Source organism: Eptatretus burgeri, chromosome 13, assembly GCF_056783735.1.
Source record: "Eptatretus burgeri isolate ZD-2024b chromosome 13, Ebu_testis_v1, whole genome shotgun sequence".
NCBI lineage: Eukaryota > Metazoa > Chordata > Myxini > Myxiniformes > Myxinidae > Eptatretus > Eptatretus burgeri.
In genome coordinates, this window is record NC_140973.1 from 40,135,718 (window position 1) to 40,150,852 (window position 15,135).

General features: G+C 41.2%; 1 protein-coding gene across 3 annotated transcripts in view; it reads left to right on the forward strand.

Moving 5' to 3' along the window:
* Positions 1 to 15,135, forward strand: part of LOC147014276 (integrin beta-5-like) — a 110,902-nt gene that overhangs the window by 60,963 nt on the left and 34,804 nt on the right. For all 3 annotated transcript variants that reach the window (XM_085852112.1, XM_085852114.1, XM_085852113.1), the window contains exon 9: positions 8,537 to 8,671. In XM_085852112.1, coding sequence (XP_085708238.1) covers positions 8,537 to 8,671 — 135 coding nt within the window. The remainder of the gene's footprint in view (positions 1 to 8,536; positions 8,672 to 15,135) is intronic.

Here is a 15,135-nt window from a genome sequence, read left to right on the forward strand (position 1 = left end):
TTTAAGCTGAAACTTCAGAGTTACTACAACAAGCCTGTGGTTGGTATTGAGGAACTGAGCACTCTGGAAGATCCTGCAGTTCTGGATCATCCTCCAGTGACCATCAACGAGCACATGGTCAATCTCCTTTGTCACACAGCCAGCGTTGGAATATCAAGTGCAGCGATGAGCCTGTGGCTGCTGAAACCATGAACCAGCCACCTTAAGTCCATGACTTCTTGTAAAGTCAAGGAACTTAGTGCTATTCTGGTTCAAAGTTCCAGATCCATGGGGACTGACACACATCTCATAGCCATCCCTATCAGTGTCAGCCGATGCATTGAAATCCCCCAAGACTAGAAGTGTATCTCATCTGGGGTACTGATCAACCACGGACTCGAGCACGGCATGGAATGCCTCCTTCACAGTGAGATCACTCGCCTCAGTCAGAGCATATACAGAGACCAGGGAAATGACACCCAAGGAGTGACGAATCCTTTGTCTCATAATACGCTCGTTGACCGGTGTTACCTCAATTATGATGGGAGTCAGCTTATTGGACGCAGCTGCAGCAACTCCTTGGGCATGGTAACCATCAGAGCAACCAGACCAGTAGTAGGTGCAACCACCCGCCATGATCTCACCACTATCCGGTCTTTGAACCTCAGAGAGTGCTGCAATACCGATGTTCAGGCGCTGGAGCTCAGATGATAGCAAACAGGTCATCTTCTCTTCGGGATAAGACATTCCAGGCACTCACCCGAAGTGACCGCCTCAAGTTAACCCAAGGAGACTGCCGTCTGGTGGACAATACCTCAGCACCACCCTTACACACACACACACTACCGCAATCCATCCCAGGAAGGTTAACCTGTGTTTTTTCTCCTGTCATCAAAGAGTGGGGGTCCCAAAGACTTTGGCCCAATGCCATCATCTGGTGAGCTGTCCTGCGAAGGGAAGCTGCACAAGTGGTTTCTCCCACAGAGTGGGGTTTCAGTTTTCTTCGTGTTTTTAGTATGTTTTGAGGAGTGAAGTGTTTTATGGTGGCCCGAGTGCAAGTCCTCCCACCAACCTCCTTGGAAAGGTTACCCACTGCAGGAGGACATCCACAGACGCAGGAGGGCAGGATATATGGATGTCCATTGGCTCACAAGGAGCTCCTCCACACTTTTACAGGTTTTGTTTTTTGTCCTGCTGGGTATCCATATACATACACTCTCCTCACCAGGAAACTTGATGGGGGAGACGGTTTCGTCGTCGACAACCCGACCATGGAACAGGTTAGTAGAGGTTTACATGGTACCTGTAGCAAGTCACAGATCTAATCTGGCCTTACTTGACAATAATTAGCAGAAAATCCAATACATAATGAAGCTGAAATATTGTACATTTGCATTAAATGAAGGTAAATACAATTACAATTAAAACTGGTAAACCAGTAATCCCGGGCTTCAGGCGTGCATCCGTTTTAACAAATTTCAACACTATCACCCTGTCACGTGATATTGGTTTTCCGAGTTAGAAAGTTAGAGTCTGCAATGGGGTCTCGCTCCGGTGTCCCTCATGTTATATCAATGAAGGATTGTAAAGCCGATAGCAATACATGATAAAGAAAGTTCACATTGGACAAATCGAGGCTGGACAAATTTTCAAGTCTCCAAAAAAGTCCAATAACTACACATTTACTTATTAATGTAAATGGCGAACTTGTGGAACCTTAAAATATCTTACAGAATGTGCGGTCACTATAGCTCTATCTTCTTTAGTTTTCCTTTTACGACATTTCAAAAATGGGTGATTTAAAACTTGGGGGGGGGGGAGGGCTCTGGGGCCTCACTGAGGTCAAATACAGACATGGTATAAACATATTTGGAGTCTGCTGTTTATGTCCTATCTAAATCTGTCATTAAATTTTTTCAACTCTCATTTGCATATTTGGCATAATTTTAATCATATAAATTATGCGACTATTTCGACCAAATTAACAACTTAACATTCCCATGGAACATCGCAAATGTGTGCAAAAGTTTGAGACTGTCGGGTTATCCCTTCTGGAGAAGATGTTTTTAGATTTTGGATAAAATCCAATATGGCCGCCAGATCACGTGACCTACGTCATCAAAATTTTCAAAGTATAAACTTCAGGTGGAGAGTTATTACGGTGTTAAGTTTCATTGAATTTCATCCAACCGTTGTTTTCATTTAATGACATTTTAAAAATGGGTGATTTTTACCTTTGGGGGGGCTCTGGGGCCTCACTGTGGTCAAATACAGACATGGTATAAACATATTTGGAGTCCCCTGTTTATGTCTTATCTAAATCTGTCATTAAATTTTTTCAACTCTCATTTACATATTTTGCATATTTAATGAGGCGAATCGGCATCATTTTAAATCATATAAATTAAATAACGATTTGGACCAAATTAACAACTTAACATTCCCATGGAAAGTAGCAAATGTGTGCAAAAGTTTGAGGCTGTCACTTTATCCGTTCTGGAGAAGAAGATGTTTTTAGGTTTTGGAGAAAATCCAATATTGCCGCCATACCACGTGACCTACGTCATCTAATGTTTCAAAGTATAAACTCCAGGTGGAGAGTAATTATCCTGTTAAGTTTCGTTGAATTTCATCCAACCGTTTTCCCTACAGATCCGCCACAAAATCGGTCAGTAGAATAACTATAATACTAACGATTTCAATTGGGTTTCAGCCAGTTGGCTTGAAGCCCTAACTAGCATCCGTTGAAGACAAAGTCTTCGATATCCCCTGCCATAGTATATGAGGATTAACAAACTTATATTCCCTAAGCGTGTGCAATATGTATGTGAAGTTTCCCCTTGATCTGACCAGCCGTTCTGGAGATGTTTGAAGGTTTTAGGGTAAATTCAATATGGCCACCAAACCATGTGACCTATCAATTATATTAGAAATTAACAAACTTCTGAAAGGATGTGTTGGGGAATGTGTGTGTGAAATTTTGCTTCAATCTGTCTGGCCGTTCTGGAGAAGAAGATTTTTAAAATTTATCAATTTTCAATCCAAGATGGCTGACTAACCATGTGACCTATGACATCATAAATTTACATTCTGCCTCCAATCCTCCAGTGGAATATGTGTGTGAAGTTTCGTGTTAATCGGATGAGGTGTGTTTTTCTATCCAAGATGGCCGCCAAACAATGTGACTTGTGACGTCATAATTTTTGCTATGTATGCAGACATGATGGAAGATGATAGTTGCAAATTTTTGCTTCCTTAGGTTATGTGATTCCAGAGAAAACATTATTTAATATTTTTCTTGAATCCAACATGGCTGCCAAACCATGTGACCTATCAATTAAAAAATATCAAAGGGCACCGGTTCACCACTTGCTTGATATGTTTACCAAATTTCGTAAATATATCTTGAGGGGATTTGTAGTTAAGCGCCGGAAACGAAATGTGACGGACGGACGGATGGACGGAATCCATTTCTATATCCCCCGCCAACTTCGTCGGTTGGCGGGGGATAACAAAAGGCACCAGTTCACCACTTGCTTGATATGTGTACCAAATTTCGTAAATATATCTTGAGGGGATTTGTAGTTAAGCTCCGGAAACGAAATTTGACTGACGGACGGACCCCATTTCTATATAATAAGCCCTTCGTAAAGGCGCTGTCACACCTTGACGATTTAGTCAGCAATGGCAATGTATGAAAATGTATGTAAAACGTTGGCGTACGCTGAAATTTTGATGTTTTTTTTTTTAAGTTTTGGTCATATTCATAACATGTTGGTCGTATGCATAACATATTAGTAACGGGCACAGAACGTTTCGTTGTCTTATAGATAACTTATACCAATGAATGCTTAGCCTGTTGTCGGCGTTCACAACCTATGCCCAATGATAGTTTAACTTAAGGCCCGGTCACACCTTGACGTTTTAGCCAGCGATGGCAACGTATTAAAATGTATGTAAAACGCTGGCTTACGTTGAACTTTTGATGTTTTTTTTTTTAAAGATTTGGACGTATTCATAGCGACTTGGTCTTATGTATAACGCATTGGTAATGGACACAGAACGTTTCGTTGTGTTATAGATAACTTATACCAACAAATGCTGAACCTGTTGTTGGCCTACACAACCTATGCCCAACGATAGTCTAACTTCGGCATAGCGCGTTGCATGCTTCGCCGACGATGTCGTGACGTAGCCTATTAAAAGGCTGACGCACAACGATTCGAATCATAACTGCCGTAGAAATGGAAGTGACAACATCGCGGTCACACCTTGGCGATCTTGCCAGCGTATGCCGACCTAAGAAAAATGTGTCTAAAACGTTGGGGCACGTCAAATACGGTATGAGTAAGTTTGGTATACGTGAGTAGAACGCTAAAGTACGCTATCATACGTCGTAGTAAGTAGAGTACGTCAAGAAATTTTAAACATGTTCAAAATTTTACGACGTACTCGGCATATGACACACGTTCCGCATGCGATGGGGATAAGTTTTACACACGATATGTGGATGCTTACACACGTCCACAAATGCTACTTATAAGCTACTCATAAGTCGAAACACGTCGCGGTAATGTCTTTTTTACGCGAAACTTATTTCTAACTTATGTTTGACGTGCTTTGAACCAATTCTTTATGTAGTCCCAACACACATCGACGTATGTAGACGTATTCCAATGACGTCTTCCGGTCGACAAAAAAATAAATTAACGTGTTTCTACTTACAACTGCCATATAAAGACGTGTTCCCAGCGGTTTTGGGAATTGGTATATAAAAATGCTGCTCATAAAAGGGGAACCCAACAGTGTTTTCGAGTCCTTTTTGAGTCGATGTCCATGTCAGCAGTAACAGTATCAGTATCGGTATTAGTATTAGTATTAATATTAGTATTAGTATTAGTAGTAGTTTGTTCATGTTGGCAGTAGTAGGTGAGTGTGAGGGGTTGGGTGTGGGTTATGATGGATCGTCCTTGCGTTTAACGATTTAACGATTTAAATGTCTGCATCTCCTCTATTGAAAGTAGATGCTTGTGCTTAACAATTGGATTTTTTTTTACACTCAACGACTTTTAAACGGAACCACTCAACTATATTCATTGTTTACAATGAACGATTTAAATTGCTGTCACTCGCCTTTGTTTTTTGACGCTGGGGTTTGGAAATTTGAAGCGTTTCTTCTGAACGTGTTAAAACGCTCAAACTCGACTATTTTAAATAGACGCTGCGGATGGACAATTGGAATCATAGCCAAGCTAGACATCGAAGTGTGAACATCCTCGTCATTCCGAAGAAAAGTTTGAAGAATGCTGCAAATAAGTGTCCTGGCCGTGGCCGTGGACGCTGACGCAAGGACGATCCATTATACCGACGTCTTTCAGCCTATGAGTAACTTAAAAGTAACGTCTGTCGATGTGTGGCAACGATCGCGTAACGTGCCAACAACACGTTAATCATAGGTTAGAAATAAGTTTCGGGTACGCTAAACATTACCTCGGCGTGTCTCAACTTATGATTAACTTACAAGTAGCATGTGTTGACGTCTGTCAACGATCGCAGACCGTGCATACAACTTGTGGCCAGCGTAGCGGAACGTGTGAGTCATACGCCGGCATACGTCGTGAAATTTCAAGCATGAAAAAATTTGAGGACAACCGAAAAGTACAACGTTTAAAGCCAACGTACAACGACGTATGGCAGTGTTTTTCAGCGTGCTCTCAATGATATCAAAACTTACCCATAACGTATTCAACGTGTGTCGGCGTTTTAGAAAAAAAATTCAAAAATCGGCATACGTTGGCTAAAACGTCAAGGTGTGACCGGGCCTTTAGGCATAGCGCGCTGCACGTATCGCCGACGAACTCGTGGCGTAGCCTGTTAAAAACCTGCCGCACGCCGATTTAAATCATAACCGCCTGAAGATTGAAAGTGTCAACCACGCAGTCACACTTGACGATTTAGCCAGCGTATGCCGACCTATGAAAAATTTGCCGAAGCAAGCTGGCACGCGTCGAATACGTTATGGGTAAGTTGTGTATACGTTAAGAGCACGCTGAAAAACGATGAAGTATGCTGTCATATTTCTTGATATATCTCGTACGTTGTGAAATTTCAAGCATGCTGAAAATTTTACGACGTACTCGCCGTATGGCTCACACATTCCGCTACGCTGGGAATAAGTTGTAGGCACGATATGCGATCGTTGACACACGTCGACATAAGTTCCTTGTAAGTTACTCATAAGTCGAAGCACGTCGAGGTAATGTTTAGCATACCCAAAACTTATTTTCTCCGTCAAGGCAAATTTCTCCTTGGTTCACGTGAAGGCACGTGACGAAATATCTGAAGTTGTTGTTGTTGTTGTTGTTTTTTTTGTTTGTTTTTTTTTTTTAGTCCATCACGAAATTTAAAATATATTCGGACATTTGCTTTTAAGTTTCGACATCGATGTGACAAAATCCTCAAACAGAAAATATTCACAGAGGAGGAACTAAGAATAAGACATGAGCAAACTGAAGAGGCAATCGGAGTGATGTAACGGCACGTGACGAAATATCGGAAGTTATTGTTTTTTTTGTTTTTTTTTAAATGCTGCCAATATGCCATTATACGATAGCTGTAAATTAAAAACACGTTCAGTAAGTTCTGTGGTCGTCCGGAAGACGTCAATCAAATACGCCTATATACGTCAATATGCGTTGGAGGTTCGTTACACATAGGTTCAAAGAACGTTACTCATAGGTTAGAAAAAAGTTTTGGGTACACTAAGCATTTCCTCGACGTGCTTCGACTTATGAGTAACTTACAAGTAACGTGCCTCGACGTGTGTCAACGATCGCATAACGTGCCTCGACGTGTGTCAACGGTCGTGTAACGTGCCTACAACACGTTACTCATAGGTTATAAATAAGTTTTGGGTACGCTAAGCATTTCCTCGATGTGTTTCGACTTATGAGTAACTTACAAGTAATGTGTGTCAACGATCGCATAACGTGCCTACAACTTATGTCCAGCGTAGCGGAACGTGTGAGTCATGCACTGGCATACGTCGTAAAATTTCAAGCATGCTAAAATTTGAGGAAAACTGCAAAGTACAACGATGAAAGCCAGTGTACTACGACGTATGGCAGTGTTTTTCAGCGTGCTCTTAATGTATACAAAACTTACCCATAATGTATTCGACGTGTGCCAGTGTTTTAGACCAATTTTTCATAAGTTGGTATACGCTGGCTAAATCGTCAAGGTGTGACAGCGCCTTAACAGACACACAGTGCATCCAGTACTTACTGTACCTCCTCCAGCAGGACACTGGGGAGAAAACATAAGGGTTAGTGTATACTCTAGTTTTATTTTTCATGCGATCTGCCATACCTAACACCATTGTTTCATCCGTAATCATTTTAAAATTAGTTATGTAATGAATGATAAATTATATTTTGACACTTAATTACAGTAGTTAATACCAATAATATATAAATTAGACCTTCTGAAAGTCACATTAGTCAATCATTAAAACTTTCAGAAAAATACTTTAAATGGTTACAAATTGTTATGTCTGGGACACCATGTCTTCGGACAAGGCCTAATTTTCATAAATGATGAGATGACTTTTCTTTTTCAATAGCTATAAAAACGAGAAGATGCATTATTCATGTCCACACAAGAAATAAATCAGAAATGTCTTATTTTACAAAATTATTTCAAATTGTCCCGTGCATAACGCTTTATTCAAATTTATGAAAATTAAGGAACCGGGGTCATTGTTAAAATGTCTAATTTATTATTTTCCCTTACAGAATCATAAACTTTGACTTTTTAGCTGCAAAATGACACTAATCATGATATGATTACATCGAGTTGAATTTTTGGCAACTGAAGGGACATTATCTTAGACTTGCCTGTTCCTCGTTTTTTCTGCTTGTGAAACCAACTTCCACATTGTCTTCAATCTCATTCTTCCCTCCAGGTCTTCAAGACAACTGTTCACCACCATCTCAGATCGTCCCCAATCCAAATCCATGATCTTTTCTCTACCCTCGTTAACCGCACCCAATCACTCCTCATTACAAATTTCAGTTTTCCCTCCTTTGAGTTTCCTTCTGTATCCATCTTGTCCACTCCACACATTCTCTCCTGCCCCCATTCCTCCCCCAACCTATTGTTTGTCCAAGTCTCCAAGGGTATACACACCTGCATTTGTGTGTATTCATATACAGTACAGTATGTTTTGTAGCCGTTGATATATTTACATATTATGTACACGTGTGGTGGGGTTGATGGCCAGTTGACCATGTTTTTTTTTTGCCTTTTTGTGTACTTCATATTTCGATGGATTCTATATTGTATGTACTGCATTAATTTCCACTATTTTTAGGGGTTGGAGGGTGTTTTGCCGCTAAATTTATTCTGATGCATCGAGATATTAAATTGTTCCATCCTTTGTCATTTCACCCTTCTCTGAGTACTCGTCTATAAAATTATTTGTGAGAGTTATGATGTAATTATTCATTTGACATTTATTGAACTCTAAAAGTTTCTTTGTGCTGGGTGCATCGATCAGAACATCCGATCGCAGGTCCAGCTGGAAGTACGGGAGCAACCAGAGGAGCTAAGCCTCTCTTTTACAGCCATGTGCCAGAATGGCAGTGCCGTTGTGGGACAGCGTGGCTGTAATGATTTGAGAGTTGGGGACACGGTAATCCTGCTGCTCTTTGTTGCTATAATCCTTGCTTTTCACATTATTGTGCTCCATCTTTATGAACATGCATGTTGTGCCACATATATTCCCCACACTGTCATGAGACTCACCCTCCACACAATTTTCATACCATGTCACATGATGCTTTTTAACATGTCTGCACATTAATATTTCTGAATGTAAGAAATCAATGTGAGCAAAAGATGATTTTTCTTTTCGTACAGCATAAATCAGTCAAACAAGCATTAAGATTAAAAATAAAAACAAGCAAATTATTTTGAATTGATCTGTGATTTATCATGAGATCTGATGTGAATATCATCAGATATCATGATAAATAGTTGTAAAGGTAGCATTGTGTCCTATGTACTGTATATAAATGCTCCACTCCATGTCACTCATTGTACAAAGCATGAGAGCGGAATATAAACTGTACCTACAAATGTTTCATACTATTGATTATGTGGATTTCACTGAACATACTGCCTTGGAGGGACGACAGATATGAAAGAATTTAAACGCAGGATGTGAGAGTTGCAGTCGGAGTTGGAACGATTGAAGTTTATTCCTTTTGTGTCGTTATTTCAGCACTGGGACTGAAATGGGTTGTGTGTGCTCACTATGTCCCTTTGTTATTTGCAGCCAGGTACATCATGGCCACACCACTGCTTTACAATACAATTTGAGTTTGCTGGGTGATACATGTGCTTCTGTGCTTTGTAGTCAAAGTTCAGGCATTTCGGTGAAAAAAGTTCTCACCCTGCTTTTTCTCCTCTTGTTTTCAATATGAAACATCTGTTGTGACCATTCCTGTATCCTTTTTTGCATCCGTTGGCTGATTTTTTTTTTTTTTTGGCTGTATCCTTATCCTGGCAGAGTAGACTGACCAAGTAGTGTTTCTACTGCTCTCCCAGCTCACATATTCCACTTTCCCCATACCCGCTTCTCATCCCTGCTCTCAACCTTCATTCGGGTGTGCCAAAAAAAAGAAACCCCAACCCTCTGTTTTGTACACCATTAATATATTTTTCATGTTTTCTTTCTCTTTTATCTATACTATAAGAGAGATGTTTGTCTGTGTGTGTGTCTCCATTTTTTCTCAGAGATGGCCAAACGGATCATCGTCAAGCTTTCAAGGGTTCATCAGTGCGTGGTGGGGAGTGTTTTAGGCAAAAATAATAAATAAATAAAACGAGGTGTATTTTTTTGGGGATTATATGAAAGAGATATTTGTGTGTGTCACCATTTTTCTCAGAGATGGCCGAACAGATCTTCGTCAAACCATCATTATTTACTTTGAACGATGTGGATACAGTATGTGCATCAGGAAGAAGATAATTGGTTTCAGGTCTCATGGTCACTTGGCAGTTGCAATTTCATGGGGTTTCCGCATATCTCACGGGATTGTGAGTTGGACAGGTGATCGTGACGGACCATGACTGTTTAGATCGTGGTTTCTGTGAAATCAGTAATAGCATGATAGGGCGGGGGGGAGGGAGAAGCATTAAATATTCCACTGTTTTGATGTGGGAATGCTCGTTTCTTTTATGAGTGGGGGAGGGTTAGAAGAGGAGGTCAGAGTTGTGGTTGGAGGCTGGTGGGGAGAGCAAAGATAGGACAGAGTTGTGAGAGGGAGGCTGAGGTTTTGGGGGAGGGGTTGAGTTGTGGGGGTTGGGTGGGGAGTAGGTTTGGGGTTGGGAGGGGGAGGGTGCAAGAGCAGATGTGGGACAAAGTTGCGAGGGGAGGTTGAGGCTTTTGGGGGGTAGGGGTGAGGAGTTTCTGTGGGGTGGGGGGTTGATGAGTTGTGGTTGGGGGGTGGTGGGATGAGGTTTTTGAAGGCTTGGAGTGGGGAGGGATTGATGCCTTCGGGTTGGAAGGTAGGGATAGAGGACTTGGGGGTTGTGGTTGGGGGGGTGGGGGTGTTCAGAAGTTGAAGTCACATTTTATATTGCATGGATGTTCTGCTGGTCCCTGCTATTCTTCATAGTTTTGCGATTTTATAGGACTTTTCATTATCATGATATTTATTAGCCCCCGTTGGATGAGTCCGAAACGGAGGCTGATGGATTTTGTCTCTATTTTTGCGTCCGTGTGTGCGTGCGTGCGTTCGCAACCATATCTTGGACATGTATGGACCGATTTTATTCATACTTGACACAAAGACAACACATGATGGTTTGCATATGCACATCATTTTTTTTTCGACATCACATCCAAGATGTCTGGCGGCCATTTTAGTTATTAAAAAATAACGGTGTTGAACATCTCCTCAACCATATCTCGGACATGCATTTCCCAATGTTGTTCAAACTTGACAGACAGATAAGGAATGATTGCAAACATAGGCACGCCATTTTGTTTCGAGATCAGATCCAATATGGCCGACTGGCGGCCATTTTCGTTGTAAAAAAACCGATGTTGAACACATCCTCAACCATTTCTCAGACAAGCATTTACTGATGTTCTTCAAACTTGGAACACAGATAACGAATGATTTCTTGCATATGCACGTCTTTTTGTTTCGAGATTAGATCCAATATGGCCGACTGGCGGTCATTTTCGTTGTAAAAAAACCGATGTTGAACACGTCCTCAACCATTTCTCAGACAAACATTTACTGATGTTCTTCAAACTTGGCACACAGATAACGAATGATTTCTTGCATATGCACGTCTTTTTGTTTCGAGATTAGATCCAAGATGGCTGACTGGTGGCCATTTCATTACTTAAATGTGTCCCCAACCATTTCTCAGACATGCATGGTCCGATTTTGTTCAAACTTGGCACAAGCACAGTACATGATGGCATACACGTTCCCCTCACTTTATTTTGTGATATGATCAAAGATGGCTGACTGGTAGACTGGTGGACATTTTCGTTGTACTGTACATAAATATGGGCTCGCCCTTTAACTGCACTGCAAAATTACGAAAACAACAAGGGCGATGGAATGTTATGTCTTTTTTTACTTGTTTTTACATATTTTTCAACTCCCAAACAAAAGTACATTTTGATTACAACTCAAATAGAGGTAATACATGTTTTGTTCGCAGCGATTGTGGCAGCGGTCTAGTCGGTCTAATATACACCACCCAATGAAGGTATGTTGAAATTCTCAAAATGCAGAGGAAAGAAAATAGAGGTCTTTGAAAAAATACAACTTTTGGTTTCACCCGACTTTTCAAGGCTTATAAAACAAACTGGTGGACATGTAATTTACATATTATGTGAAGTAAATATACATCAAAATTGGCTTGGTCATGAAATGTCTGTGTCCTTGAACAATTAGTCTGGAGGCTTCGGAAATTCCTGAGATATTTATTCTGTACATGTACACTTTAAAAAAGTTATGTACATGTGCACTTTAAAGTTATATGAAATGTACACGTGCACTTTGAAGTTCTACTATCGGGGTACCCGGCGAAAAATTAACTTTCATCCTTTATAAAAATCACGCGAATAAATTATTGAAATATTAGTTGCTTTTTTTTTTTGTCTCCTCTTCTCACCTGTGTTGCAAGTGGAATGAAAGGTGGTGTATAATCAGAAATACTGTTTGATAGGGTAATATATTTCTATTATATGAATAAAATGGAAATATTGAAAAAAAAACTCTTGAATGGAGCAAGTGTTTTCTTGTTTTCTGAATCTAATTGACATGAGACTCACCATTATTATAAGTGAAGAAGCAGATGAAGGAGGAAGTGGTTTTGGTTTTTTGTATTAATGTAAATTGAAACCAGCCTGTCTATCCTCACCTTATTCAACTATATCACACATAAATTAACAGGAAATCAGGATTATATGTGTATATGGGAAAAATTACATCTCCAGACCAGGAATTGAACTCAGGTTGTCTAGAAAATGGAAAATTGTATTACTACTCTGCCATCTGAGCTATCTGAGTGACCCATAGGGCTGAATATGCAATTCTCCCACATACAGATGCCACTCTCTTTCCCCTGCTGCTTCTGGGGTACTCGCTGCCAACCATTGGAACAGCAAGGGCCTGTCCACGAGAGGGTCTTCCGAGGGAAATCCTCTCATGGACAGGCCCATGGTTGGCAGCGAGTGCCCCGGAAGCAGCAGGGGAAAGAGAGTGGCATCTGTATGTGGGAGAATTGTGTATTCAGCCTCTGGGTCACCCAGATAGCAGAGCACTGGTACAGTTTTCCAGAGGACCTGGGTTTGATTCCTGGTCTGGACATGTAATTTTTCCCACATATACTGTACATATAATATCATACTGTTGCGGACCCGGGGTCACAGGGGTACTATGAGGGAGGGGATATCCCCGGTTTCTCCCCTGACTCACCAGGAATTGAGGCTATCGCACACGAATAAGTTTTTGTTGCAGCAGGTCACGAATCAACCGCGAACACCAACAATTCAACCACGTGGCCCAGTGTCCTTCATCTGACAACCGTTTAACTGTGGTACACGCAGTCTCCTTTTCAGGGAATTGCGCCCTCAATGTGTACTTGTGTTAAACTTACCGTATCAAGTGTAGACGAGCGGAGCTGCCCAGTACGCACTGGCGAATAAGCAGATTCTTGTGGTATAACTTCCTGGCTAGGCTAATGTGCGGAACATGCTGGACCAATGAAGGAAAAGACAAAATCGAGCTGAGTACATTTAAAACAAAGCAATTTATTCCAAGAAGGTGAGGAAAATTATGTGGCACAGTAATGGGTTTATTCACAAAATGTACAGCAGAAGAAAGCAAGGAATTCATCATTGCAACAAAAGAAATACAAATATTCACAAAGAAGACACAGTGCAGAGTTACCCCAATAAACTTATTGTCTTAACTTACACTGCACATAACAGGTGCCATCACACACACACCCAAGGAAATTAGAGGTACCCCAGAAAGAGGAGAGACAGTTGAGATGTAGCAACCTCGTTGTGCCTGGCACAGTCGACGGACCGGTGCAACCCAATCGCTTTGGAAGGGGGAGGAGTGAGGAAAACTGATGGTGTCTATGGTGCGGGAGTGGAAGGTGCAAATGCAGTGCAACGTGTCTTGCGGCGTGATGTAAGAGGAAGGTGTGAGAGGTGCGAATCAGTAATGCTCTCTAAAGGCCCGGTCACACCTTGACGTTTTATCCAACGTATGCCGATTTTTGAATTTTTTTTCTAAAACGCTGGCACACGTTAAATACGTTATGGGTAAGTTTTGATAACATTGAGAGCACACTGAAAAACACTGCCATACGTCGTTGTACGCTGGCTTTAAACGTTGTACTTTTTGGTTGTCCTCAAATTTTTTCATGCTTGAAATTTCACGACGTATGCCGGCGTATGACTCACACGTTCCGCTACGCTGGCCACAAGTTGTATGCACGGTCTGCGATCGTTGACAGACGTCAACTAATGCTACTTGTAAGTTAATCATAAGTTGAGACACGCCGAGGTAATGTTTAGCGTACCCGAAACTTATTTCTAACCTATGATTAACGTGTTGTTGGCACGTTACGCGATCGTTGCCACACATCGACAGACGTTACTTTTAAGTTACTCATAGGCTGAACGACGTCGGTATAATGGATCGACCTGGCGTCAGCGGCCACGGCCACGGCCAGGACACTTACTTGCAGCATTCTTCAAACTTTTCTTCGGCATGACGAGGATGTTCACACTTCGATGTCTAGCTTGGCTATGATTCCAATTGTCCATCGGCAGCATCTATTTAAAATAGTCGAGTTTGAGCGTTTTAACACGTTCAGAAGAAACGCTTCAAATTTCAAAACCCCAGCGTCAAAAAACAAAGACGAGTGACAGCAATTTAAATTGTTCATTGTAAACAATGAAAATAGCTGAGTGGTACCGTTTAAAAGTCGTTGAGTGTAAAAAAAATCCAATTGTTGAGCGCAAGCGTCTACTTTCAATAGTGGAGTTTGAGCGATTTAGCACGTTCAATAGAAACGATTAAAATTTCCGAGCGCCAGCGTCAAAAAACAAAGGCGAGTGACAGCAATTTAAATCGTTCATTGTAAACAATGAAAATAGCTGAGTGGTACCGTTTAAAAGTCGTTAAGTGTAAAAAAAAAATCCAATTGTTGAGCGCAAGCGTCTACTTTCAATAGTGGAGATGCAGCCATTTAAATCGTTGAGTGGCAGCCTATGAATAGCAAACCCTACGTCACCGGCAAAGATAAACTGCCGCACGATATGGATAAGTTAGGCTATCGTTGGGCATAGTTTGTGAACGCCGGCTTCACGATAATTATTCGTTGGTATATCGTATCTATAAGTAATCAAAGCGCTCTATGCACATTATTAGTTCATTGTGCATTTGTCCAACCCGTTATGAATAGACCTAAATCGTAAAAACAAGCTATAGCTCATTGTTGAAAAAGCCCCATAAAAAATTAGCCGCGACGAACTTCGAACAATGGTGAAAAGATGTCTCCTACCCGTGGACACGCGGACGCAAGGACGATCCATCATAACCCACA